The sequence below is a fragment of the Gigantopelta aegis genome, chromosome 8, assembly GCF_016097555.1.
Source record: "Gigantopelta aegis isolate Gae_Host chromosome 8, Gae_host_genome, whole genome shotgun sequence".
Lineage (NCBI taxonomy): Eukaryota > Metazoa > Mollusca > Gastropoda > Neomphalida > Peltospiridae > Gigantopelta > Gigantopelta aegis.
In genome coordinates, this window is record NC_054706.1 from 71,926,428 (window position 1) to 71,952,335 (window position 25,908).

General features: G+C 37.6%; 2 protein-coding genes across 2 annotated transcripts in view; one reads left to right on the forward strand and one right to left on the reverse strand.

Moving 5' to 3' along the window:
* The window catches only part of LOC121378403 (guanylate cyclase 32E-like), a 71,150-nt gene extending 49,341 nt beyond the window's left edge, over nt 1-21,809 (forward strand). The window contains exons 14-21 of the mRNA XM_041506558.1: nt 1,729-1,878; nt 3,184-3,361; nt 4,772-4,912; nt 6,896-7,019; nt 9,933-10,176; nt 14,699-14,797; nt 15,710-15,801; nt 17,171-21,809. Coding sequence (XP_041362492.1) covers nt 1,729-1,878; nt 3,184-3,361; nt 4,772-4,912; nt 6,896-7,019; nt 9,933-10,176; nt 14,699-14,797; nt 15,710-15,801; nt 17,171-17,653 — 1,511 coding nt within the window. The 3' untranslated portion in view covers nt 17,654-21,809. The remainder of the gene's footprint in view (nt 1-1,728; nt 1,879-3,183; nt 3,362-4,771; nt 4,913-6,895; nt 7,020-9,932; nt 10,177-14,698; nt 14,798-15,709; nt 15,802-17,170) is intronic.
* Nucleotides 21,810-22,075: 266 nt separating this feature from the next.
* Nucleotides 22,076-25,908, reverse strand: part of LOC121378402 (guanylate cyclase 32E-like) — a 45,152-nt gene continuing 41,319 nt past the window's right edge. Inside the window, exons 20-21 of the mRNA XM_041506557.1 lie at nt 24,940-25,031; nt 22,076-24,453 (exon numbers count right to left, since the gene is read on the reverse strand). Coding sequence (XP_041362491.1) covers nt 23,770-24,453; nt 24,940-25,031 — 776 coding nt within the window. The 3' untranslated portion in view covers nt 22,076-23,769. The remainder of the gene's footprint in view (nt 24,454-24,939; nt 25,032-25,908) is intronic.

Below are 25,908 nucleotides of genomic sequence, written 5' to 3' on the forward strand. Positions count from 1 at the left end.
GGTATACTTTCTAAGTATCTAACGTTGAAAATGATTAAAGTAATCGTTGTATCAATACTCAAAGTGAATCTGGGTTTGAGAAGTGTTCGGAATGTTGGAAGGAAGAAATCTGAAACCTTTTGAGTTTAAAGTCAGGATTACAAGGCAGTTAAGCTGCTAAAGGGTCCAATAAATATTTTCTGAAAATAAATACATTTAAATATACCACAAATAATTCCACTGAGTGGATTCAATCCTTCGTCCTAATATCTAAGGCGACTGACGGTTGACTGACTTCGCTAGATTCTGTCTCTCAAAGGTTAAAATTAAAGTTGTTTTATTTAACGATACCTCTAGATCTTATTGATTTATTAATCATCAGTTATTCGATATCAAACTTTGATAACTTTGACATATAGTCTCAGAGAGGAAACCCACTACATTTTTATATTAGTTGCAAGGGATCTCTTATATGCACCATCCCACAGGCAGGATAACACATACCACTTCCGTTGATATACCAGTCGTGGTGGTCTGGCTGGAACGAGAAATAGACCATTGGGCAGCCGGCAGGGATTGATCACAGACCTATCGTGTTTCAAGCGAACACTCTACCACTGGACTACGCCCTGCCGCTATAACACGAAATGCATAAAGCAAGGTAGCGTCTTGCAAAGAGCATCATTGCTTTTGTTTTCACTGATATTTGATGAATTAACAATTTAAAAAATCCTAAAATAAATTAAGTTTGTTTTGCCTAATCAAAATGTATGGAAATCCATGGCCTAGTTCGCAGATTACGTCAGCCTTCGTTATAGATGTTTCTGAATTAAAGTCAATATTGGATTATTTTGTTGTTCATCAAACCATTCTGAAACGAATGGCACATTTATTAAGATAATAACACATTAGTTTTGATGCATCAACGATTTCTTGAAGAACGAGGAAATGAAATAATAGTACAATTTTATATGATGGAAACGTGTTTTTCGCCGCCGTCAACTTTGACTGTATCTAAGCACGTTCAGAGGGAATGGCATAATCGATAGAAAACATTGACAAAAGACATCTTCTACGTTGATATATCGATCACAGTTTGCAATTATAGTTGTTAAAAAGAGATTCACTAATTTTTGTGCTATTATAAGTATTAAATTAGCAGGTCAAAACAGTGGAATGACTGAACAAATTAATGAACGAATACATTAATGAGTAAGCGAATGAAAGAAAATGTCTGTAGTAATGAATTTATTAGTCGCCAGCTATGATCAAAATTGTAAAATGACAAAAATTATTTTATCAAAGACATCTTCATAATGTCTTCCTGAGTGTCATTTACGTTTACTTACTGAAATCTACAACAGTATGTTCTTTTGTACCCGTAAATAATTAACCCAATGTGAATATATACATAGGCGTACGGGCTCCCATTTTTGTAGTGGGGCAGGCAAATTTTGTCCAAATTAAACGAAAATGCCCGAATCTGGATAACAACATTTATTCATATTAACATTACTACCAAACAGTAACATAGGCCTGCAAACGAACCACTACGCATTTTTACATGGATTACAACTAATTTTGAGGGTAGAATGATGGAAATACATGGTAAAAATGTCTCAGGTTGCCCGAATATCTACATACTTTTTGCCCTTATATCTGCATACATATTATTGTAGTCCTTACAGATGGTTTTCAAAATACTTTTCCAACATTAAAAAGGTTCATGTTTTTTCTTTGGTATTACAGGTTTAATCTGGAAAGCCCCTGAGTTACTGCGCGACGCCCGCCATGACCCACGAGGTACCCCAAAGGGAGACGTCTACTCGTTTGCTTTGATTCTGTACGACATCCACGGCAGAAACGGACCCTGGGGGAACACAAACCTAGCACCTGAAGGTAGCTTTACTACAATCTGTCTCAAATACGATCTTACTGTCTCTTCGTTTTGGCCCACTGTTGACAGATCTGAGAAGCGACGATGTTATTTCGTGGCCAACAGTCATTCAGAATGCGTTACAGCTCGTTTAATGATGTCACATGTACGCCAAAAGTGTTTTAATTGGTCGAATGAAATGCCTTCTTGATAAGAGTAAAGAGATGACATCATTAATTAATATAATGGTAGAACGAATGAGTGTGAATAACTAATCGAATGAGTCAGTCAGTGTTCGGATTTTGGATGGACGAATGAATGAATAAACGAATGGATGGATGGATGAATGAATGAATGAATGAATGAATGATATAATTAATTAATTAATTAATTAATTAATTAATGATTGAATGAATGAATGATATAATTAATTAATTAATTAATTAATTAATTAATAATTAATTACTGATTGAATGAATGAATGAATGAATGAATGCATAATTAAATAAAGTCTAACTCCTGCGCGACAGTCAAATGATTATTGGCTAATAAGCATCTATATAAATATGACATTCACGACTGATAGTAGGTTCAAATATTTTGTTATTTTGTTCACGTCAAGATGAATATATCAAGCGTGACAATTTGTGCAAGATACATAACCCTCGGAAACATCTGTGGATCTCGGTTTGAAACCAGTGATTTACATGTGATTGCTGTTACCGTTTTGTTAGAATTGTCTTTCACTGTTGAACAAATATGTGATTTTACAATGTCATGTTTTTGTATCATTATTTATCATCATCATCATCATCATCATCACCAACATCAAAATCATCATCATCACCACCATCATCATCATCACCATCACCACCACCACCATCATCATCTTCACCACCACCATCATCATCATCATCGTCGTCATCATCATCATCACCACCACCGCCATCATCATCATCACCACCACCACCGCCATCATCATCATCATCGTCATCACCACCACCACTACCATAATCATCATCACCATCACCACCGCCATCATCATCATCATCATCACCACCACTACCATCATCATCATCATCAGCAGCATCACCACCACCACCAACTCTATCATCATCATCACCGCCATCATCATCAGCTTCACCACATCATCATTATCACCATCTGAGCATGATCATCATCTTCACCAATACCAAAACTACTATTATTATTACGTTAAAAAAATTCTGAAATTCCCGTGAGCGGAATCAGCGATCTATGTCTCTGTCCATTTCTGTAATTTCAAATTGTCAAATTCTGACGTCCAGTGGTTTTCTCATTAACTTCAGAAATCGTTGCGCGTGTGCGTGACTGCGGAAGGTACAACGTCTTTCGACCAGAAACGACGGCGCTGTCCTGTCAGGATTACTTCATCAGCTGCATGCACGACTGCTGGAACGAGCTTCCGGATCAGAGACCCGACTTTAAGACAATCAGAACGAGGCTGAAAAATATGAATCTTGGATTGTAAGTGTATTGCGTTATAGCCGTGTTTTAATGCATCGTTTCTGCTGAAAGTGGACACATTAAAGTCCTCCATGTAAAACGTTCACAAAACCAGTTCATGTGATTCATGATATCGCACAAATGCGGCTGCTATGATCACGAATGTAGATCTAGAATTTAGATTAACAAAAAAACAACAACACCCCCCCCCCCCCCACCAAACCAAACAAAAACAAAAAAACCCAAAGGTACCGAAACAAGAAACACAAAGCAAACAAAAAAATATTCGGCTTTTAGTAGTTATATGTTGTGAATGTTACTATAATCATTGTTTGCATGGTTATCAGTCACATTTCTAAGCTTCAGATGCCACCAACAACATTTATCTTATCGTGACGCTATTATCACATAATTTGCCTATATCTATTTACGGGGTGCTCGCCCATGAAACTTTGTGCCTGTCAAGTGGGGGAAAGTGTGGCACAGCTGCACCCAACCCCTACCCTCCAGGTTCCACTTGTGCTAATGTGTCTTTAAATAAATATTTATTTCTTATTCTGATTAATGTCTTGACCGCTAGACCTTGTTTTTATAAGTCCATTAGTTTTTCAGACTTGATCTATGGGAATAGGCATCAGTCATTTCATTGGCTCGTTACCAGATGATTAGTAAGAAAACTTTGGGGAAATGTCCATGATCGTACAGGCATAGAAAACAATTCCGGAACGGTCATTAGGATCACCGGGAGGTTACCACATGTCACGAACGTCAAGAACGGTACTTCATTCTTCACGAAATGTTGTTGTTTTTTTTTATCAAAAATAAACCAACATTTAGATAAGTTGTGTGCCGTTTAAACATCAGTTACACACAAGGATGAGTATCCGCGTATTTGTGAATGGGTGATAACGGTTGCTAGCCTGTAATTGATAGTAACCTGTGCATGGGTTACCAGACAGTATACTTATTTCGATGCCTGTCTCAATACATCATTATTTTGTTCTTTTATATACATTTAAAAAAGAAAGAGGTAATATTCTGCATTAAGAAATCAATGTTCTTTTCTAACGTCTCCACTGAGAATTTTGTTGTTTGTTTTGTTTGTTTGTTTTTGTTTTTGGGTTGTTTTGTGGGGTTTTGGGGTTGTTGTTTTTTGTTGGGTTTTTGGGGTTTTTTTTGTTTTTGTCCCAGCACTTTTTTAACCATAATATTATGAGGTGACTCTTAAGCGTGTACTGGAAGTTGGGCGGAGAGTCATACTAACATTTCCCTGACATTTTCGGTTTCCTTCCAAAACATGGAAGCGCCCACAGATCTTTGTCTTATACCACATGCTTTCATTTATATATATTGTCCCCAGGCCCTAGACAGTCAATAGCTTCCATTTATGAACTGGTTGTGTATCACTGGTCTGTTGTTGTTCTCTTCCAGAAAGGCTAACATATTTGACAACATGCTGGCGATGTTGGAGAAACACGCACACAACCTTGAAGCGCTCGTGATGCAGCGAACAGAACAGTTGTCCGCTGAGAAGAAAGTCACGGAGAATTTGCTATTGCGGATGCTGCCTAGGTACGTCATATCCGGATTCACTGACGTCAGTTTCCTTTGAAAAATGCATACAAGCACCAACGCATGTTTATGATTAGATATTCGAGATTTCTACACAAATGATTAAAGATAAAAAGCTATCCTCGCCTATTGTTTTCAGATTCCTTGACAAACACTCGAAAACATATTTAATTATTTGATTAGTTCTTAATGGCTCGTGTCTTTGGAATAATGCCGGAAATTATCTTCTGTGGAAAAGGGCTAAACGTGCTTGTAGAATCCATCTACAAATCTATGCATAAGTAAGACCACTTCAAAGTGCATTAGCTGATGGAAATCTGAAGCCACTAATGTGTCTTGATCCTAACAATGAATTTTATTATTTCCCCAAGTTTTCGTGAGTACTAAAATTAAAGCCACAAACATATAATGTTGTCTCGTCGGTGCTTTCCTGTGTATTTAGTAGCACATGGCTTAAGGTTAGGCACTATGGAAAAAAAAGATAATAAAAAACAAAATTTCTTTCATCAAATTACGGTTCTGTTTAGTTGTACCATTGAAAGAAACAAAACAAACCACCAACAAATCACGATCACCTATTATAAGTTTTAGTGAACAAATCGCCGAAAATAACGGGCCATTCGAAAATTTGGTGACTTTACCCTATGTATCCTTTATATGGGAAATATTCTCCAAATTATGTAATATTATTATAGTCAATAATAATTACCGAAGCTAACGCTAATCATCTTAAAGTTACAAGTTTTCTGTTGCTATAGGCGTACATACGAAACAAAATATTTTAGTTGTAACAGTGTCTAGAGGTACTGCATTCTATAAACTAATGGAACACTTTTCACCGTCTGTCACAAAACCCACAGGAAATCGTCCCCAGAGAAAGATGTATAGTTGAGTGATATAATTACATTAGGTGGGCGGGTTTAGGAATTGTTTTGAATCTATTCGTGCTGTGTTATAAACGACTTCATCTAGTCATGCTTCCAAACAACGTGATTAAATATTTCTTTGAAATGGAGCTGGAGGTAAAGACACGAGAGATTTAATTAACAGTAGACTAATTCTGTTGACCAGACAGGTGGTATCACGAAATGGTAAATGTTAAACAAGAGAGAGAAAATAGCCATGCTTTGGGGGGTGTCTTATTTACAGATTAAATGCGAGATCCCTATAAATAAAATAATCATTAAACCAAAACAAAGTCACATTTACTGACAAGAGGATTTAATTTTTTTTCGAACTGATGCGTTCTAAAAGTTAAATAAATACATTACGTTATTATGGCCTTTCCACACCAAACCGATCTCTAACATAGTAATACACATAGATTGCATAGAAGTAAGGTGATACAATATATATATATATATGTGTTTATAACCAATTTAAAATATAAAAGTTAAATTTTAATGTTTTTCTTATAGCTTTGTTAAATAATGGTTTTTTTTAAATTAAAATTTGAATTTATAGTGTAAAATGATGTTTCAATAACAAATCTTGTGTTGACTGGGGTGTTATTGGTGCTTGTATAAAATAAATCTAGTAGTGCATCACACTTCTTTCTATACAGTTTCAAAGTACGATGATATTTTACATAAGACTTCAGGGGTACATATTCCTTTGAAAGCATGAAACAAATTAAGGCCATTATGTTACATAAATAGGTGTTGAAGCATCGTAAACAAATGTGATTTATTGATTGATTGATTGGTTGATTGATTGAATGGTTGGTTGAATGGTTGGCTGGGTGGTTGGTTGAATGATTGGTTGGATGATTGGTTGGGCGGTTAGTTGGGTGGGTGGGTTGGAGGGTGGATTTTGGGGTCCATGGGTGGGTGAGGTTTTGGGTGATTGGTTGGTTCATTGATTGCTTGGTTGGTTGGTTTGTTGGTTGGTTGGTTATTGGTTGTCCATCATCCGCCCGTCCGTCAATCAGATCTCAACTTCGGCGAGGTAAACCTGTAATGTTTACCGTATGTTTGATTGCAGGTCAGTTGCCGAACAGTTGAAGCACGGCAAGCAGGTAGTGCCGGAACAGTATGAATGTGTTTCTATTTACTTCAGCGACATCGTCGGCTTCACCGAGATCTCGGCCCAGAGTACACCCATGGAGGTCAGTCTTCACCTCGTAGTCTTTATTGTTCTTAAGTTACAGTTTCTAGATACATTGTATATATGTTTTACAATCCGCACATAGCGGGGGAGGGGAACGGAGAAGCGATCGTTGGAATGTTTGCTTAACGACACCTGTTTTGTATCTGCATGTGGATAATTCGACATTTGATCGAGAGAGACGGTAGGAAATGCTGCGCCACTCCCCCCCCCCCCATATACTACTCCTAGCAATAAAAAAGCAAGGGATCTTTTATGTTCATTTTCCAACAGACAGGACAGTACATACCATGTTATACAATGCACTAGTCGTGGAAGGTTAGTTGAGACCGGATAAGAACGGACTCCACTGAGGGTGATAGAACCTTCGACCCAACAAACCTCAGGTGAGCGGTCTACCACCGAGCTACATTCTGCCGACCACAATATGAACAATTCCGTTTTTATAGTTAAACATTCATTTTGTGTCTAGTAGAAGACCCCGTTTCCCAATTTCCTTTCTACTACCCCTACAGACCAACGTAAACGATTATTCCTTAGTTATGTCAAAATTGCAAATAAGATGTCCTGCTGAAATGTATTAATATCGTACACATTGGTGACAAATTATAAAATGTTTATCTTCTTACTGCTAGTATCAAACATTGATGTACTAATGATTTCAACAAATGTACACCCAAATCACTTACAACAATGTTTGATATTTCTTCTTATATTTATTACAATGTTTGTTATAAGTACTACTTTCATCTTTTGTTTCATCTTGATTAGAATAAGTAAAGCAAAATTGACATACTTCTAGCAAAAGAATAGTGCAACATCCAATCAGGTCCTATTATCATAGTGAACGATTGTCGCCAAGCAAATTGCAGTAAATGATAATGAAATAACACATTCTTTTTCATGTTGAAATCATATTTCATGGTTTATATTTAAAATAAATTGGAAATAAATCTGACGAATTAACCCGATATTGTTTCGTATTTTGTTTTATCAATATAAAAGTAAAGGAAACGGTAGGAATTTAATACAGTGTCTGTCGTAAAGCAAAATAAAATCAACTGTTCTTTTAGTTTGTGTTTATTCTTTATCTATGGCTTATTAACGACTCGAGTACAGTGAACTGTTATATTTGATAAATAAAAATGTTCTTTATCTTAGAATTAAAACGTTAAAAATTGCAGTGAATTAAAACATATTTAAATAAAACTATTCACTCTAAGCCGGGCGGGACGTAACCCAGTGGTAAAGCGCTCGATTGATGCGCGCTCGGTCAAGGATCGATCCTCGTCGGTGGACACATTGGGATATTTTCGGTTCCAGCCAGTGCACCACGACTGGTCTATGAAAGTCCGTGGTATGTGCTATCCTGTCTGTGGGATGGCGTATATAAAGGACACCTTGCTACTAATAGAAAATGTAGCGGGTTTCCACTCTAAGCCTATATGTCAGAATTACCAAATGTTTGACATCCAATAGCCGATGATAAATAAATCAATGTGCTCTAGTGGTGTCGTTAAACAAAACAATTTTTTAACTTTAACATTAAGCCATAACATTGAACACATAATGCATACGGTTAAACCAACATGTCAACATAAAGTAAGTGTATGGTAAACAAACACATCGAACGTGCGTCACAGTTTCAACACACGTGCATTGAAGCAAAACCAAACTCATGTTATGAACATAAACAATGCACAATAGGCGTCATCTCATAATAAATGTCAAGATATATACAAACTACACGCAATTTTATATGTCCAGATCACAAAACCGTTGCTAGGAAAAACAACATATTACCAAATTCGTTCAGACTTTCTGTCAAATATGGAAATATCCTATTATATAGTATTGTTTTGTTGTGAAAAGAAGTCACAACTCTGGACGCAATGACATATTTGTTACAACACTTAAGTGACAAATTTAATTTTCAGAAAAATGAGTGCCCATTATCTGAGCAACTAACTACAGAAAACATTCCCTGATCGTGTAGCAACAGTATAATAAACTCGTTTAAAATGAGATGTTTGGCCGTCTGTCTGTGATTTGGAAATATAATACCATAATAGTTAAATTACGAGTAATCAGACAATTAAAGAATGATTCATTGTCCACTATCGCATGCTGCATGCGCATTAACAGACATACTTATGATGATAACGATGATGCCACCAACGACGTCGATGATAATTATTTATTTTCGTGTTTTTATCAAATTAAGGTTCAAGAACACTGTTTTGAATGTATATATAATTATTAAATTTCCAATAAAAGTATGATGACGCATATAATCATATCTGCCGTAATTAAGGTTCAAGAAGACTGTCCTAGAGTTTATATCTAGTTAAGTTTCAATAATTCGTTTCATGTTCAATTTAAGTTGACTAGGCTGTCCTGGGCACTGCGTTGTCTGTCCAACAAGAGTTATTTTTGTTTAACGACACAACTAGAGCACATTGATTTATTAATCACCAGTTATTGGATATCAAACACTTGGTCATTTATGACACAAAGTCGTAGTGGGAACCTGCTACTTTTTTCCATTAGCAGCAAGAGATCTTTTATATGCACTTTCCTTGTCTGTATGTTAATGGTTAGTGGTTAATCGTTAGTTGTTAGTGGTTAATTGTTAGTGGTTAATGGTTAGTGGTCAGTTGTTTTGTGGTTAATGGTTAGTGGTTAGTTGTTGATGGTTAATTATTAGTGGTTAGTGGTTAGTTGTAAGAGAAATGTCGTTGTGGTTGACATACATGTACCCACTGAATTCGTTTAAACTCGTATTGGGTGGGAGCCAGATCTTAATATATATGTATATGTATATGTATATGTATATGTATCGTAATTAAAAATGTCCTTAAATTGTATATGTAATTAGGTTTGTAGAACACTTTTTTCTGTTTCTTGTGTCCAGGTGGTCGACTTGCTCAATGATCTGTACATATTCTTTGACCGAGTTCTCGAGAGTTACGACGTCTACAAGGTGGAGACCATCGGCGACGCCTACATGGTGGTGAGCGGACTTCCAGCGCGGAACGGCTACCTGCACGCCGGCGAGATTGCCTCCCTTTCTCTACATCTCCTCAATGCTATCAAGATGTTCAAAATCAGACACAAACCGGAAGCCATGCTCAGAATTAGAATTGGAATTCATTCAGGTATAATGCTTTATTTACACTGTGTGTGTGTGTATATTTGTGTGTATATGTTTGTGTGCGTATGTCTGTGTGTGTGTGTGTGTGTGTGTGTGTATATGTGTGTGTATATGTGTGTGTGTGTATGTTTGTGTGCGTATCTCTCTCTCTCTCTCTCTCTCTCTCTCTCTCTCTCTCTCTCTCTCTCTCTCTCTCTCTCTCTCTAATCTTTGTGTATGTGCGTATATGTATGTTTATATATATATATATATATATATATATATTTATGTATATATGTGTGTGTGTGTGTGTGTGTGTGTGTGTGTGTGTGTTTTGTGTTTGTGTTTGTGTGACTGTCTGTATTTCCTCTCTCTTCGCTTCTCTGTGTTGTCTGTATCTCTTCTCTTTATATATCGCTCTCCTCTCTCTCTTTCTCTCTCTAATGTGTGGGTGTTGGGTTCGTTTTTGTCTGTTCTGTCTTCTCTCTCCCTCCTCCTCTCTCCCTCTCTCTCTCTCTCTCTCTCTCTCTCTCTCTCTCTCTCTCTCTCTCTCTCTCTCTCTCTCTCTCTCTCTCTCTCTCTCTCTCTCTACCCTCTGTTTTTCTATCTCTCTAGTGTATATTGTGTGCTTTTGTGCCTCTCTCTCTTTCTCTACATCTCCAATTCTGTCTGTGTCTATCTCTCTAACCCTCACTCTTTCTTTGTGTGTGTGGGTGTGTGTGTGTGTAGAAATGGGTATGTATGTCTGTGTGTACTTATCTGTGTATGTGCGTGCGTGACGTTACTGTCTACAAAAGTACATGAAAGAAAATTCTTCTGGATGAAGATCAATTAGTTAATCTATTTGTTCCAAGAAAGCCGACAGTCTTAAATTTATGATCTTGCGTGTGTCGTACTCTAGCTTTACGTGCCATAGGTTTGCCTTTGATCATTTCCTGGTTCTTATTTGTCAGTACTGTTGACCTGCACGAAACATTGTTGAGAAATAACACAACGGGCGTGTAACGGGGTCCATAACATTAGACGCCAAACTCGTCTGTTTGAGGCGTGTAATTAAAAACCTCATTTCTGTTTCATGTCAAACATTATCTAAGATGTCTAGAGAGGCCTCAGACGTGTCTTTAGCTGAAGTGCACATTTTAATTCTTACTTTAAAAGTACTTTTCCCTCAAAAGGAAGCGTTTTGTTTCCCGAAACACACTGACGATAATATGCATTAATCTACTTATCAGCAATGCAGTAAAACAATATAGTGTTTTTTAAATATGTCAGAGAAGCCGTAACATACATGGCGATAATGAATCTGCCATTATCACATTCAATACCGTATCTCTACACGTGACTGATTCCAAAAGACGTTCTGATAGAGTTGTGAGGGTATGCAGCGGGTGGTAACGGGTGGTAAAGCGTTCGCTAGATGCGCGGTAGGTCTAGGATTGATCCCCGTCGGTGGGCCAATTAGGCTATTTCTCGTTCTAAAATTGTTAACTATATAGGACGGGATTTAGCTCAGTCGGTTGAGCGCTCGGCTGATGTGCTTGCGTCGCATGATCGAACCACCTCAGTGGACCGTTCAACTGATTGGTTTTTCTCGTTCCAACCAGTGCACCACAACTGGTCAAAGGCCGTGGTATGTGCTTTTCTGTCTGATAAAAACGTAAAGGCGTTCCTCTCTAAGGCTGTAATATCACAATTATCAAAAGTCTGAAATCCAGTAACCGATGATTAATAAATAAATGTGATCTAGTGGGGTTCTCAAACAAAACAAGCTTAAACTTTTTGCAGCGATGACTCAATTTCGGGTGCTTTGCCTACAAAGGAGATATGATCTTGACCGTGTTAATATGGTTCCATCTTCGTCTGTAGGAGGACTGCCACTTTAACGTGCACGCCAAGACAGACACCTCGACGTTTCCACATTTCTTATAAATAAAGAAAGGTCAAAATGCGCAGACAGATGTGCATAGAATAATATAAAAAGGAACTGTACGTGGATATTTTTAGAAATATGGGTAGTCTTTGATATCAGTAAGGAGTAACATAAAACAGCGATTTTTCTCAATAATGAGAGTTGCTAATAATTTATTTTAAAAAACAAAACAAAAACATTCATTATGTCTCTTAAATTCCCTGTGGAACCCCACTTACTTGCAGGTATATTAAATATTAAATCTTATTAGAAAATGTTAACACTATGGGCAATTCAAACTGATTTGGTTCAGTGGAACCACAGTCTAGATCTGTTATTTACCAAAAATAATGGCTCCCATAAGAACATTGCCTCCCGGTGACGGCTATTCCTCATGCCGCCATTGACTTCAGACACCAAATTATAAAAATCAAAATCTCATCGAAAACCTTTTCCTGTCTGATGGTTTAACTTGGTAAAAATCGTTTTCAGTGACAGCGCACCACAGGGAGCGCCCGACTGGTGTGTTATTAGACGAAAGAGGAGACATTATACAGATTTTGTCCTGCCCATAATTGTAGGTCCCATATTACTACAGGCACTATTAGCGTAACGAGAGTCATCAAAAGCAAATAACAGTGGCTGATATCATATGCGCTGTGTGCAGTTTGCTCCGTCCTTGCATAATCGGTCAACTGACATTGAAAAACGGCAACACAGTTGATGGACGAGGAAAACAGAAATGAACGTTTATTTAGCGATACCTTAACGGTTAATATACTGAACAACAAAAGAAACGCGAATATTAATTTAGATTTCTTTAAATTAAAAAATTTAGTTTTCTTTTGTTTACCGACACCACTGGAACATATTGATGTATCGTCTATTGGATGTCAAACATTTGGTAATTTTGACACATGTCTTAAAGAGGAAACCCGCTACATTTTTGTTCATTATTAGCAAGGGATCTTTTTATATGCGCCATCCCTCAGTCAGGATAGCACATACCACGACCTTTGATATACCAGTCGTAGTGCACTGGTTCGACCCCGATGGGCCCACCAACGGGGATCGATCCCAAACCGACCGTGCACCAGGCTTTACCACTGGCCTACGTCCTCCCCCCACATGGACAATAGAAGAAAGGCGAATATTAATTTAGTTGTCTTTGAATATTAAAAACAAATTTGAACAACAAAAACCGTTATGTCAAAACCATATCTCAGCGCAATGCAGATTCGAATGGGCATTTGGCAAAATACTTGTCTATAGTAGGACAGCCACTCCAGACAAGATCCTTTACTGAATATATCCTGTCTGCACCGCTCAAAGATGACTGCCACCCTAAGACTAGTTTAATAAATCAAAACTAGCACAGAACAGAACTCTTTGGAATAAAGATAGCTGTGACGACATGCACTTAAGAATCACTGTCAAAACAGTGGTGATACCAGGTGTTAGCGAAATGTGAGCAGATCCTGCCCCACCGGTGGCACCCGTCATGAGTACTGCCACCACAGCTGTCACGCCCGTCACTTCATCTAAACAGATGAAAAACGTGTGCGAGAGTTTCACCAAAGTGATGAAGTAGTATGTATAATATCAAAATATCGAATAGCATCAGCCACCATTTCGGTAAATGACTCATTGTATTCAGTAGATATAGTTTCCAACTGTCCAACACAAAACGGTGTGAATGCCCCCTGGAATCCCTGGACATCAGAACCCAGAATGGTATGGCGTTGTTTGTAGTCGGTATACACTGAGCATGCCCTGGTGTATCTTAGAAGTTGTGATATGTAGACATCAAATTATCAATGTCTTATGCACAGTTTAGGCCCATTTTAGGCCCATTTTATGAAAACTAATATTATACATAAACAAGACAATCTTTTAAAGGGGTTTACCAGCAAGGACATGACAGGACAGCGATTACCACAGTCGTTGATATGCAAGTCGTGGAACGCTTTTTGGAACGAGAAAACGTTATTGGTCTATGAAGGCGAATCTATTTTTGCCGCAGACATGAATATCACTATTTTTATTCTGCCTATGTAATAACTATCCTGTCTGGTGGAAAGTGCTTATACAAGATCCCTAGCTGCATTAGGAAAAATATAGCGGGTTTCCTCTCAAGACTACATGTCAGAATTATCAAAAATGTTTTACACAGAATAGCCGATGATTAATTAATCAATGTACTCTAGTGGTGTCGTTAAACTGAGATAACTACGATACGGATTATCATATTATTAATATTAACATAGAATGGTGAAAATAAAGGTGTAGCTAAACCAGTTATCGTTAACAATATCAGGGTATTTCGTACCTTCCGACTGGTATATCAAAGGCCGTGGTATGTGCTATCCTGTCTGTGGGATGGTGCATATAAAATTAAAGAATATAGCAGGTTTCCTCTCTAAGACTACATGTGTTACCTGTCCAGTTATCGTTTAGAATAAAATATTATCTGTTTGTAGTCCATAATTGTTAAGCATAAAAGGGTATATGTTGCCCGTCCACTTAAGTTTAGAATAACAGGACATTTGTTGCCCTTACAGTTATCGTTTAATGTTGGGTAAGTATCTATCGCCCATCTGCCCATGTATGTTGTTTGACCCAGTGTTTCTTCACCCAGGTCCGTGTTGTTCTGGAGTGGTTGGCCTGAAGATGCCGCGCTATTGTCTATTTGGTGACACGGTGAACACGGCGTCGAGGATGGAGTCCACGGGTGAAGGTAACAACTGAATATTGATGGAAACAAATAAGAGGACACGTGACATTTAAAGGCGACTCCACACCATACGAGTGTCTCGTAGGAGAATAGCCACGAGAATAACCGATTGCAAAGCAACAGATGAAATCGTAATGTTGGCTCACAACAATCGGCTTTTCTCGTGGCTATTGTTGTACGAGACACTCGTATCGTGTATCATCGCCTTTATATCAAACGTAATTCAATACTAGCGAACTATGTCTGTATAAAATACAGAAACATAATCTAGGGTTGAAAGTCACTAATGCAGGGTTGAGTATCAATAACATGGTTAGCTTCCTGCCCTAGGGAAGGTGGGTTTGGTTGCATTTAAAATGTGTTTCTACTTATGTGTCCTCTTGAGTCTTCTCCTTCTGTCTATATACTCGTAATGTGTGGACTTAAAGGAATCATTTAACAAAGATCATTGTGTGGGTGGGTGATAGTGAAAATCTACCGAAGTTCAAGATAATTTTGTTTGCAAAGTTAGCCAGGATGATATAAAAAAACCCACCTCATTAGATATGGACACTCCAAACATTGTTAGCTCTATATAACTGACCGAGTGAAACATTGTTTACGATCGTGTGTCAATTCACATTAAATATACGTCAGCATACCTATATGTAATTGCGTTCATTAATTTATCAGTATTTCGGCAACATTATGTGTTGAACATTACGAAATGTAACACAGGTAAATATGCATACCGATTATGTTAAATTGGCAACATAATGGAGTATTAAACCGCGTGTTCTCAATACAGGTGGCCGGTTAATAGAGATTAATTCGCAATATATTAGTTTAATGAGGAAAATAGTAAGGTTGTCTTTTAAGGATACTTGAGAAAATTGTATTGTACGTTTTTCAAAAATGTTTACTACTTTTCTTTAGCATTAAAAATCCACTGCAGTCAAGAATGCAAAGAAATTCTCGACAAGCTGGGAGGATACCTGCTACAAGAGCGTGGAGTCATCAACATCAAGGTAAATACCGGGCATGTATGCAATTGTCTTTAATTAAGGTGTATAGATCGGGGGCGGGACGTCGCCCAGTGGTAAATGCTCGCCTGATGCGCAATCGATGTAGGATCGATCATGGTCTCAACAACTAGTGTATCAGAGTCTGTGAGATAAGGCATATATATATATATATATATATATATATATATACTCTTCAAAAAAAGTAGAACAACCACAGACATCCTAATAAAGAACGTTCAGGTCTGTTTATAAACACACCGAAACACATGCCATAGTTTGCACATGCATCACGCAGTTGCCCCATACATGTGCGTGGGGTGTCATTCTCGATTTTGACAATTTCCAGGAAGGTCCATTAATCACTATGGAACATTATTTCTGTCAATCCTTTTCATTCTGTTGATCATACAGTTATTATTGTTTTGTTGTTGTTGTTTTTTTTGGTCATTTTTATTGTTTGAATTTGCGATTTACTGATAAAAAACCGTCAACTTTCAAATTTCACTTCTGACCCCAATCGTCCTTCAAGATCTTTGGTGGTCATAAAACCTACTGTAATACTAAACTACCGATTGTAATGTTTGCCCAATTAATTCACTATTATCATACAACCATTCCCCACAGCTAATATACCTTACAATTTTGGCAATTGTAAATTCTTATTAGGGTTGCCCTACTTTTTTTGAAGAGTATATATATATATATAAAATACATATATACTGTACACTTGTTTTCTTTTATCATTTTTATTTATATATATATATATATATATATATATATATATATATATATATATATATATAAGATTCCTTGCTGGCAATCTAAACGAGTAGTCCATTACTACCATAACATATGCGTTAGAAGATGGCAGCAAATGGAACAGTCAGTAATATATTAATTTCTCATTCATCTGGGGTATGAGTGTGTGACAATACATACCTCTTTGGACTACTTGTAAATATTATATAGATTTGACTTCTGAGTATAATATATATAACAGACACGTTGCTACTACTAACAAAGAGTGGCGTACGTAAGATCTGTTGATTAAACGTTAGGGCCTTGTGCTTATAAAACATTTAGAGTCTAGACTCAAGACTCTAATAGAGTCTGAGGCACTAATGGCATGACAACGCCATACAAATTTGCTTGCGTGTGACGGTATTTGAGATTCAGACTGGACTCTAAACGTTTTATAAGCATGGGTCCTGGACTGTTTGTATGTTTAGCATTAATTTCACTTCTAAGTATATATATATATATATGCAAAAGTACATGTTGTTACTACTAATAAAGCAGCATAGATAATAGCTTTTGATTAAACAATGCGCCTGATCGATGTCTCAACAAACGAACACGCTCTTCCTTTCAGGGTAAAGGCGACAAATGGACTTACTTTCTGGTGGGGGAGGACAGGAGTCAGCGGATTCGTCGCATATCGCAGGAGAGGATTTCCGGGAAGGCTCAGCGCTGCGTGTCCGCCAGTAACCTGGACTACACGGGGAAGATCTTCACCAGCAGTAATATCAGTCGAATGAGCACGCTGCCGCCCATCCAGGACGGGAAGTGCTTGGAGAACTTTGACGTCGACCCCAGCTGGATTCAGCTGGACGATCTCACCCAGGAGCACCACCTGTTGAACGGGGACTTCTGCGTCTGCGAGGACGAGTCGTCGGAGAGGAACAAACTTCTCGATGACGATCGGTCGGCGTCGACGTCGCCGTCGACGTCGTGTGCGAAGTGCCAAAAACACCCGCTAATCAATGGTCACGTGACAGACAGGACTTCGCACAATAATTTCGGTGAAGTGAAGCACTATTTGAAAAATGATTCCACTCCGGAGAGTGTTGTGTAGCACAGCGATGCTGACGTCAGTGGTTACGTGACTGACAGGATTTCGCACAATAATTTCGGTGACGTGTAGTACAATCTGAAAAATTACTCCACGTCGGAGAGTTTTGTGTAGCATAGTGATGCTGACGTCAGTGATCACGTGACCGATATAAAGACATGTAACACTTTTGGGTGTGTATTACGTGAAATGTACGGTAAATTAATGGGGTAAACATTCTAGCGGACGGATCAAACAAACTTTATTTTTGATTGTGGACGAATAGTCTCGAGTTCTTCAGTGGGAGAGGTTTTGGAGGATCAATAGTCCTGGATGAAATGTATAGTGGGCGAATCATACGCAACTCTACGATTATAAATGCAGCTACGCCAGAGATGTAACATCCTGAAACTGACATCAATGGTGACAGCACTGGTCGTATGACTTACACGACTGTACGTAGTTGTGGTCACATGGCCTTTAGACCTGGTACAGGTTTGGTGATATTTCATGCCATCTTCTAAATGAATCTACGTCAGAGAGTAGACCGGGGCAGCATCATGACGTCAGTGGTCACACGTGATTGACAGGAAATGGCAGCTTTGTGGTTCCATACTATTTAAAACTGAATATACACCAGGAAGTCCAGACGTCAATGGTGGCCATGATAGCAATGTTGATGACAGTAATCACATAACTGATTGGACTTACGACAGTATTACTATTTCAGATTACCATAAAAGTATATGAACACCAGAAAGTGGTGTGTAATATCATGATCATAGTGATTATGTTAGTGATCAGTTTACTCGCAAGAAATTTTGCATTTCACATTACCGTAAACACTTTGACCAACTATTTCCGAATGACGTTTTAACAACGAAAATAGCTAGGCTGGCGGTACACTATACTAACATCACAGCGAATACCTTATCATTTTGATGTTGTATTTAATTGGCAGACATCAACAGCTTGGTAAAGCATTTTTCACCTCTTTTTTTTTTGAATGCGGATAATTTGTTATTTAGACCAATACAAACAACATTCGTGAAAACAAGTTTGTTTTTGACCCAGAAAGTTTGCTAATTGCAGTTCAGAAGACATTAAGATCATATAAAAACAAGAAACAATAGAATAAAACACGAAATAAACAACAGAAGAACAAAACATCTACCTCATAATGACGTAAACTGACCGTATAATGATCAGGACCCCGTTTCACGAAGTGATCGTAGCCCTAGGTTCGACCACTTTATGTGGAACGGGGCCCTGCAACAGAAGGTACTCAGTTCTGACAATGGAAGATCTTGTGACTGGTAAATGTGGTACCTAATTCGGCTTGTTTGTAAGAGATACAAACTCGGAAAGGAAACAAAAGGTATGCAAGTCACCTTCACCTTTGAGTTCACGAGAACATTGGTGATCGGGTCCCAATGACCAGTCCATGTATATATGTGCCTGTCACCTCACTGCTAGCCTATAGCCAACGAACCTCAGTCTGTGGTGGCATACAGGGTCGTGCCTGGTGTAAAATATCAGGGGTGGGGTCGGGGTAGTAAACCAATTAGGCTTTTTCAAGCCAAACATTTGTATCCGAATTTAGAGGTCTTAAACGAAAATATATAGGTTTGTAAGCAAATCACGAAGCATTGAAACATTTCAAAAACTAGATTTTGCGGCAATGCAATTTGTTACTTTTAACAATTTAGAATTCATCAACTATGTTTGCCCGAAAGTCTCTTTCGTTTTTTGCCTGAGAGAGAGAGAGAGAGAGAGAGAGAGAGAGAGAGAGAGAGAGAGAGAGAGAGAGAGAGAGAGAGAGAGAGAGGGGGGGGGGGGAGAGAGAGCGAGCGGGGGGAGTGGGGGGGGGGAGGATGGGTGTAATCAAAATGTTATCTGCCTAGTGTATATCATGTGGTTATTACCTTACTGCTATGTCTCAGGAATCGGTGATACTTTTAGAATACAAAACGCATTTGTATCATAATCTGAATTGCAAAACACTGAATTGTTTACAACTGTATATTTAATAATTATACTGATGGAAAGAAATAAGGGAACACAATTAAAGTAACAGCATATATTGACTGCAACGAAAAGTCTCCTCCGCAGTATCAGGAAGTTAACCATGTAACTGGCTGTCAAGCCGGTGGTACCGATATTCAATCACACATTACATCTCTGTATGTTATTCTATACCGTGATACCTACTCTAACAGTGAACAAAGAGTGATCTCAAATATCATGTTCCCGTATTTATTTCCATCAGTATATATTATATATGTGGACAAAAGAAGCGAAGGGTCTTAACAACATATCTATAATTACTATCATATTGTTATCTACGAACACGGATGTTTTTTGTTTTTTTGTGCGTCCCTACATTTGTACTTATGTATGAAGTACATAAAAATGGCAACGGTGATGATATTTACGGAGTCGGGCTGTTCTGCTTCTTTGATGGTTTCTGTTAATCCATTTCAACTTATTTTCGAGCTTATATCCAATTATGGTTCAAGCACGTTTTCCTGGGCACACACACCAGCTATCTTGGCTGTGTGTCCAAGACAGTGAGTTAGTTGTTAGTGGTTAGTGACAGAGAAGAGGGTGTAGTGGTCTTATATCTACCCACTGAGTGGTTAAACCTCGCACTGGGTGTGAGCCAGTATCGGGCTGCGAACCCTGTACCCACCGGCCTTATGTTCGATGGCTTAACCACGAGACCACCGAGGCCGGTTTTCTGTTAAAAGCACGTTTCTGGGTACACGGTCTTTGTTTTTACAAAAAGTCTTGACAAAGTTCAACAAAAGAAAATAAGGTTTTGCAGCAGTCATTTTTGTCAGTGATCCATAAAATCGCCAATGGTGTCAACGATAAAAGGTTTCGAAATGTGACATATCATTACGAGGTAGCCTATATTGATATCTAGTCTATGGACTATAGTCTTATTAAAAAGAATGTACATTTTAATACTAACATAACTGCATTACAACCCAGACAATTATGAAAATGACAACAACAACAAAAGTTCTATGGAAAAATAGTTTCCACGACATTGTTCATGGTGGTTAGAATGTATGAGAGATTAATTTGTCAGTATTATAAAAATAAATAATTACGTTTCTTTGCAAAATAAATGCGAAAGAAAATTGAAAACTCCGCGTCACTGCTGATTGCCTTGGTTAATTGTCGGGGTTGATTATATGATACGAAATAGTATGTGTTCGGGGAATGTGTAGCCTGGGTTGGGGTATCTGTGAATATTCCATGAATTTAGATTAATTAAACTTCAATTGTTCTCCATGTAAAAACTCAAGTGCCTCTTCGTTATATTTAAACACAATTAGGCCCTTCCCTAACAAGATTTGTTATATTCACTTAAACGTGTGGGTTGGGTTTTGTTTTTTTAGCAAACCTTCGAGAATTGAAAATTTGCCTGAACAGTTTATGGGTTACACAAAAAACTAAATCAAATAACCGTTTCTGTGGGGTTTTTGTTTGTTTGTTTGTTTGTTGTTTTTTGGATAACCCAATATGACCATGTATATTATTCACTATATTTAATGCACGAAAATGTGTCAAGCAAACGTTTACTTGCATGAGCGAAGCACGAACGAAACGATTGTTCTCGCAATTGTATAGGGTTTGTTTAATAAAGTATGCATTGAATACATGATTCCATTGACGAAGTTTTACTCAATGTATAGTATATGTACCAAATATCTTGAAGCAATTTGTAAAAACTAAAATACTTCAAGCCTATTTTTCTGCTTTGGACTTTCTTATAAGTATGATTAAATGAAACCATATTCAATATTAAACACTTTTAATATTGATTAACAATGTGTTATCATATTGATAACAGTAAAAATATTTTAGTAAAATTAATAATTGTAATTTGAATATTATAATTACATCTTTCAAGTACAGACAGAGGCGTGTTAAGAAGAGAAAGCGCTCGCAGACGATTCAGTATATATCATAATAATTGAATGGATTCCGAACATCTGATAGCGTTTGTCCTCTTGAACGTCGGTATATATTTCGACATTGTGACAGTATTAAAAGAACACTATGTCCAGTGTGTGTTGTTGAACAAAATTACAGCATTGCTGTTCTCTACGTATGTTATTTATCGATGGAAGTGTTATATTACAAGAATATAAATGTATAAGAATAATAATACTAGTTTTGTTTATTGCATTGTTCTTTTTCATTAATGTTTGCACTGGATTTCTCAAAACTCACGATTTTGTTCTACCATAGGTCAACGATTTTTAAGACCAGGCAAAAAAGCTAGGTCACGTGGATTGGTGCAAGACAGTAATATAATTACATTTGATTTAATATGTCAACTACGTGAACTAGTGAAAATGCATTCAAGGATGCAGTATGTAATGCCTTGTGTAAAACAACAATTCTTGTAACTCATACCAACGTCAACAATACCCATATCATTTTATTGCACGACTTAAAATACTACACAAGTTATAAACACAGTACGTAAATGGAAGATGCATATTTTTCAAATTCAGTGTACACAGTATAAGATAATCTAAAACATTAAAGATGTGTAATGTGCACTAAAATTCCTTCAACATGAGCACTAGGATATGGTCAGGATAAAACCAAAAGGCAACCGTAAAGAAAATAACTACATAAAACAAATGAAGTGTCCACGGGAATAACCTATGATGTCCAAACATATAGTGAGTATTATAACGGTCGTGTGTATCAAGGACACGATGACGCAATAAATTAAAAACGTGGTATTATGGTAGGCCATTAAAAGTTGTTGGTAAATTATGCTTTCTTGGGGATAAATATTCCACGACTGCAGAGTTGTAAACGTTAAAATTCACAAATATCCCTTTGTTAAAAATGTAACATCACAGGTTATTCCCGTGAACCCTTCAAATAATAACTGGAATCCTGAGCATCTGGAAGTAGATAATGGAAGCAATCACGACTTTGCCGAACATCCTTTAGACTGCCTTGTACAGAGATATGATTTTGATATCGGAATATGGATTTGTCTTTCATTTTTAAACAGCATCAGATCCTCAGGCTGTGTATGGTGGTCTTCCAAGGCCCCATCCACAGGAATCAGAACCATAGTTTTGAATGCTCTTATGAATGGAATGGCTGGCAGTGATTTTGCCGAGTAGGGAGGGTGGCTGTCACTCCCCAAGACAGCATGCATTTATTCACAGGCCAATACAGTCGACTTCTGTTAGTAGAAAGACTGCCACTTCATAAAGGCCGCCACAAACCGAGAGCTAAATGAGCATAAGGGAAGACAGAATTTTTTCATCAAATGCACAAACCTCAAAAACCTATATGTATACTGTTCCAAACGTGTCTCAAAAACGTCTGGCATAAAGGCCAAAGTGAAATATCTGGGATATAATCTTCGTACGTCGTGAAGCCTCAAAATAGCTGCCATGTTTTAAAATACAATTCTGTATATATCCTTGACATGGGGATGAATTTCACAAAATGTCGACACAGAGAATGTGATACTAACACACACACACACACACACACACACACATATATATATATATATATATATATATATATATATATATATATATATATATATACATACATCATGATGATAAAGTTCCCTGGATTAGGAGCTAACACACAGAAAAAAAACCCCCAGACATATATACATACTAGTTCGTCATGGTGATGGCCATTTTTTGGATTCGTTGTAAGATTTTAACACATATACACACATCATGATGACAAAATGTCTCTGGATTCTCTTTTGGAGCTACACATATCCACAGAAACAAACAGACTCGATTACATAATGGTACATCATCATGATAGAATATTGCTGGATTCGTCGAAGGAGCTACACACAAAGACGCACATGATAACGACAAAAGTTTCCTGGATTCGTTGTAGGAGATGCACACAATTCAAGAGTAATTGTTACAACACTCTTTAAATCCGAAATTGGGAGAAAGTGGAGATAACCACATAAATTATTTGCTTGTGCAAGGCTGTGTCCCCTTTATACAGTCGACATCAACCAGATCTATATACATGTCGATATAGCTGTTTGGACTCGAAGACTAACGCGTTGTAAAACGATTCTTCTGTTAAAACTTTAGGCTCCATAGTCACTATAACGTCTGATTGTCGGAGAATGTTACATTGTTCTGGTGTCTGGAAGAAGTGGAGTTGTTCACCATACTACTGTCTGACACCAAGTCTTGATACGTCCTGTCCTTCAAAACCACATCATTGTCTGCAACTCTTGGAACCGCCAAATTAGACCCTGAAGCCTTCGATGAGGAGGATTTGGACGCTGAGGTCTTAGAGGAGAATGTCCTTCTGTCGGAGTCCCTGACCACATCAGAAGACTCCTTTGAGCTATTTGACCCTGAGCCGTTAGTCTTCAGAATCGGTAAGAGTCCATTGTGAGCCTTCACGTCACATTTCGAAGTCTCCGGCTTACACTCCGCGACCAGTATACGTCTTGTGTGAGTACTGATAGTCTCAGGAGCAGATTTAGGGGTAACAGGGGCGTCCTTTTGGACAACAGGAGTGGATCGTTCAGATTTTGAAGTTAGCCAGGCCCGGTTTCGCTCGAAGATGAGCGAGGGCCGCAGGTGCGGGTTGAACGAGTGATTGTTGAACGCTGTGATGCTCGTAATCGGGTTGTGGGGTGCAGGAGACGTGTGGGTGTCCGACGTGTCTGCAGGGTTGTCCAGATGGACGCCGCTGTCGTCGGAATTCCGGGTTCTTTTCTCGCGAACCTTTTTGTCCTCCCCCAACAGCCACCACGTGTGCATTTCGCCCTTCCCCTGAAACACAACAATGTTTATAGGTATGAAATAAACAGAAATGGTGCGCACTGAACAACAAGAATAGAGTAAAAAAATGTCATTTGAATCATTTACACAACTGTCCTCTTTGACCTAGAGCACCACTAGTTGAAAACCTATTTCAGTGGATTTACATACATATAATACAATTCTAGAACATTGACAATGTCTGCTTGATCTGGGAATAATAAATAGTTAAAATTCTACAACATTTATTCCAAAACACAGTCATTAAATATATATATAAATACCGTGTTAAATGCTGTCCTGTCTGTGGGATCTCATGCTGCTAATGTTAAACAACATAGCATGTTTCCTCTGAAACTGTGTGTCACAGTTATTAAATGTTTGACATTCAATAGCACGTGATCAATTAAATAAATGTCCTTTAGTGGCGTGGTTAAACAAAACACAAACATTAACTGTATTTATCGATATGGTGGAATATATATATAGTTGGCCTACCTTCATTGGAATGAGTCCTCTGTACTCCAGTTCGTATCCTCCCAGTTCATCCAGTATACCCTTTGTCCTTGGGCTGACGTGGATTTTTAATGCTGAGAAGAAAACCCATAATAACATCATTTACATATTGTTACTTAAGGCGAACACTCAGATCCTGTCTTATATAGATCTACAGAACCAATGGTTTGAATTATAACGCTTCTGGAAGCAAATGGATTTTTATAGCATTTTACCTATTTCACAAAATTATTAATATTTGAATGAATGCTTTCATTTATTTTGCACATTAGTAATTTAATTTCTATATGTTTGGTTATGCTGTGAGTGTGGGTGTCGTAAGCTTCCTCATTTTCATTTGCGTTACACGTGCAAAACATGTAAACCAACACTAGCAGGTTTCCAAACGGTTGGTACTTTAATCCAAAGCGTGTGCAGGTATATAAAACATTATTAGTATATAACTTAAAATGTTTTCAATCCGCATCTGTGACATACTGATTCAGCCATAGGTCTTACGGTTGGCATGTAGTGAGTTCGCATCTCTGTATCTGCTTCCACCCAGAGTCAGTTATACTCATTAATGGTGGAGTGTAAGACCGCTATACTAATTTTTTCACTATTAACAATAAGCCCATTGTCCTGACAGACAACCTAGATAGCTAATGTGTGTGCCAAGAACACTATGCTTCAAAGTTGATTAGATTAGAAGCATAAAATGCAGACAAAAGAACCCAAAAACAACCGAATAATCAAGTATTTTCATCTTTTATTATATACTTTAAAACATTTAAGGTTGGAGAGCTTTATATCATTACTGTACATACAGTTGTTCTAAATAAGACATATAAAATATATAAAGTTAAATAAATGATACTAAACATACGAAACACTTAACTAAAATTGTAATTATATTTAGTTTTAAAGCGGAAGTCATATAATATTATACTTATTCTAGTTCAAGTGTTTCCA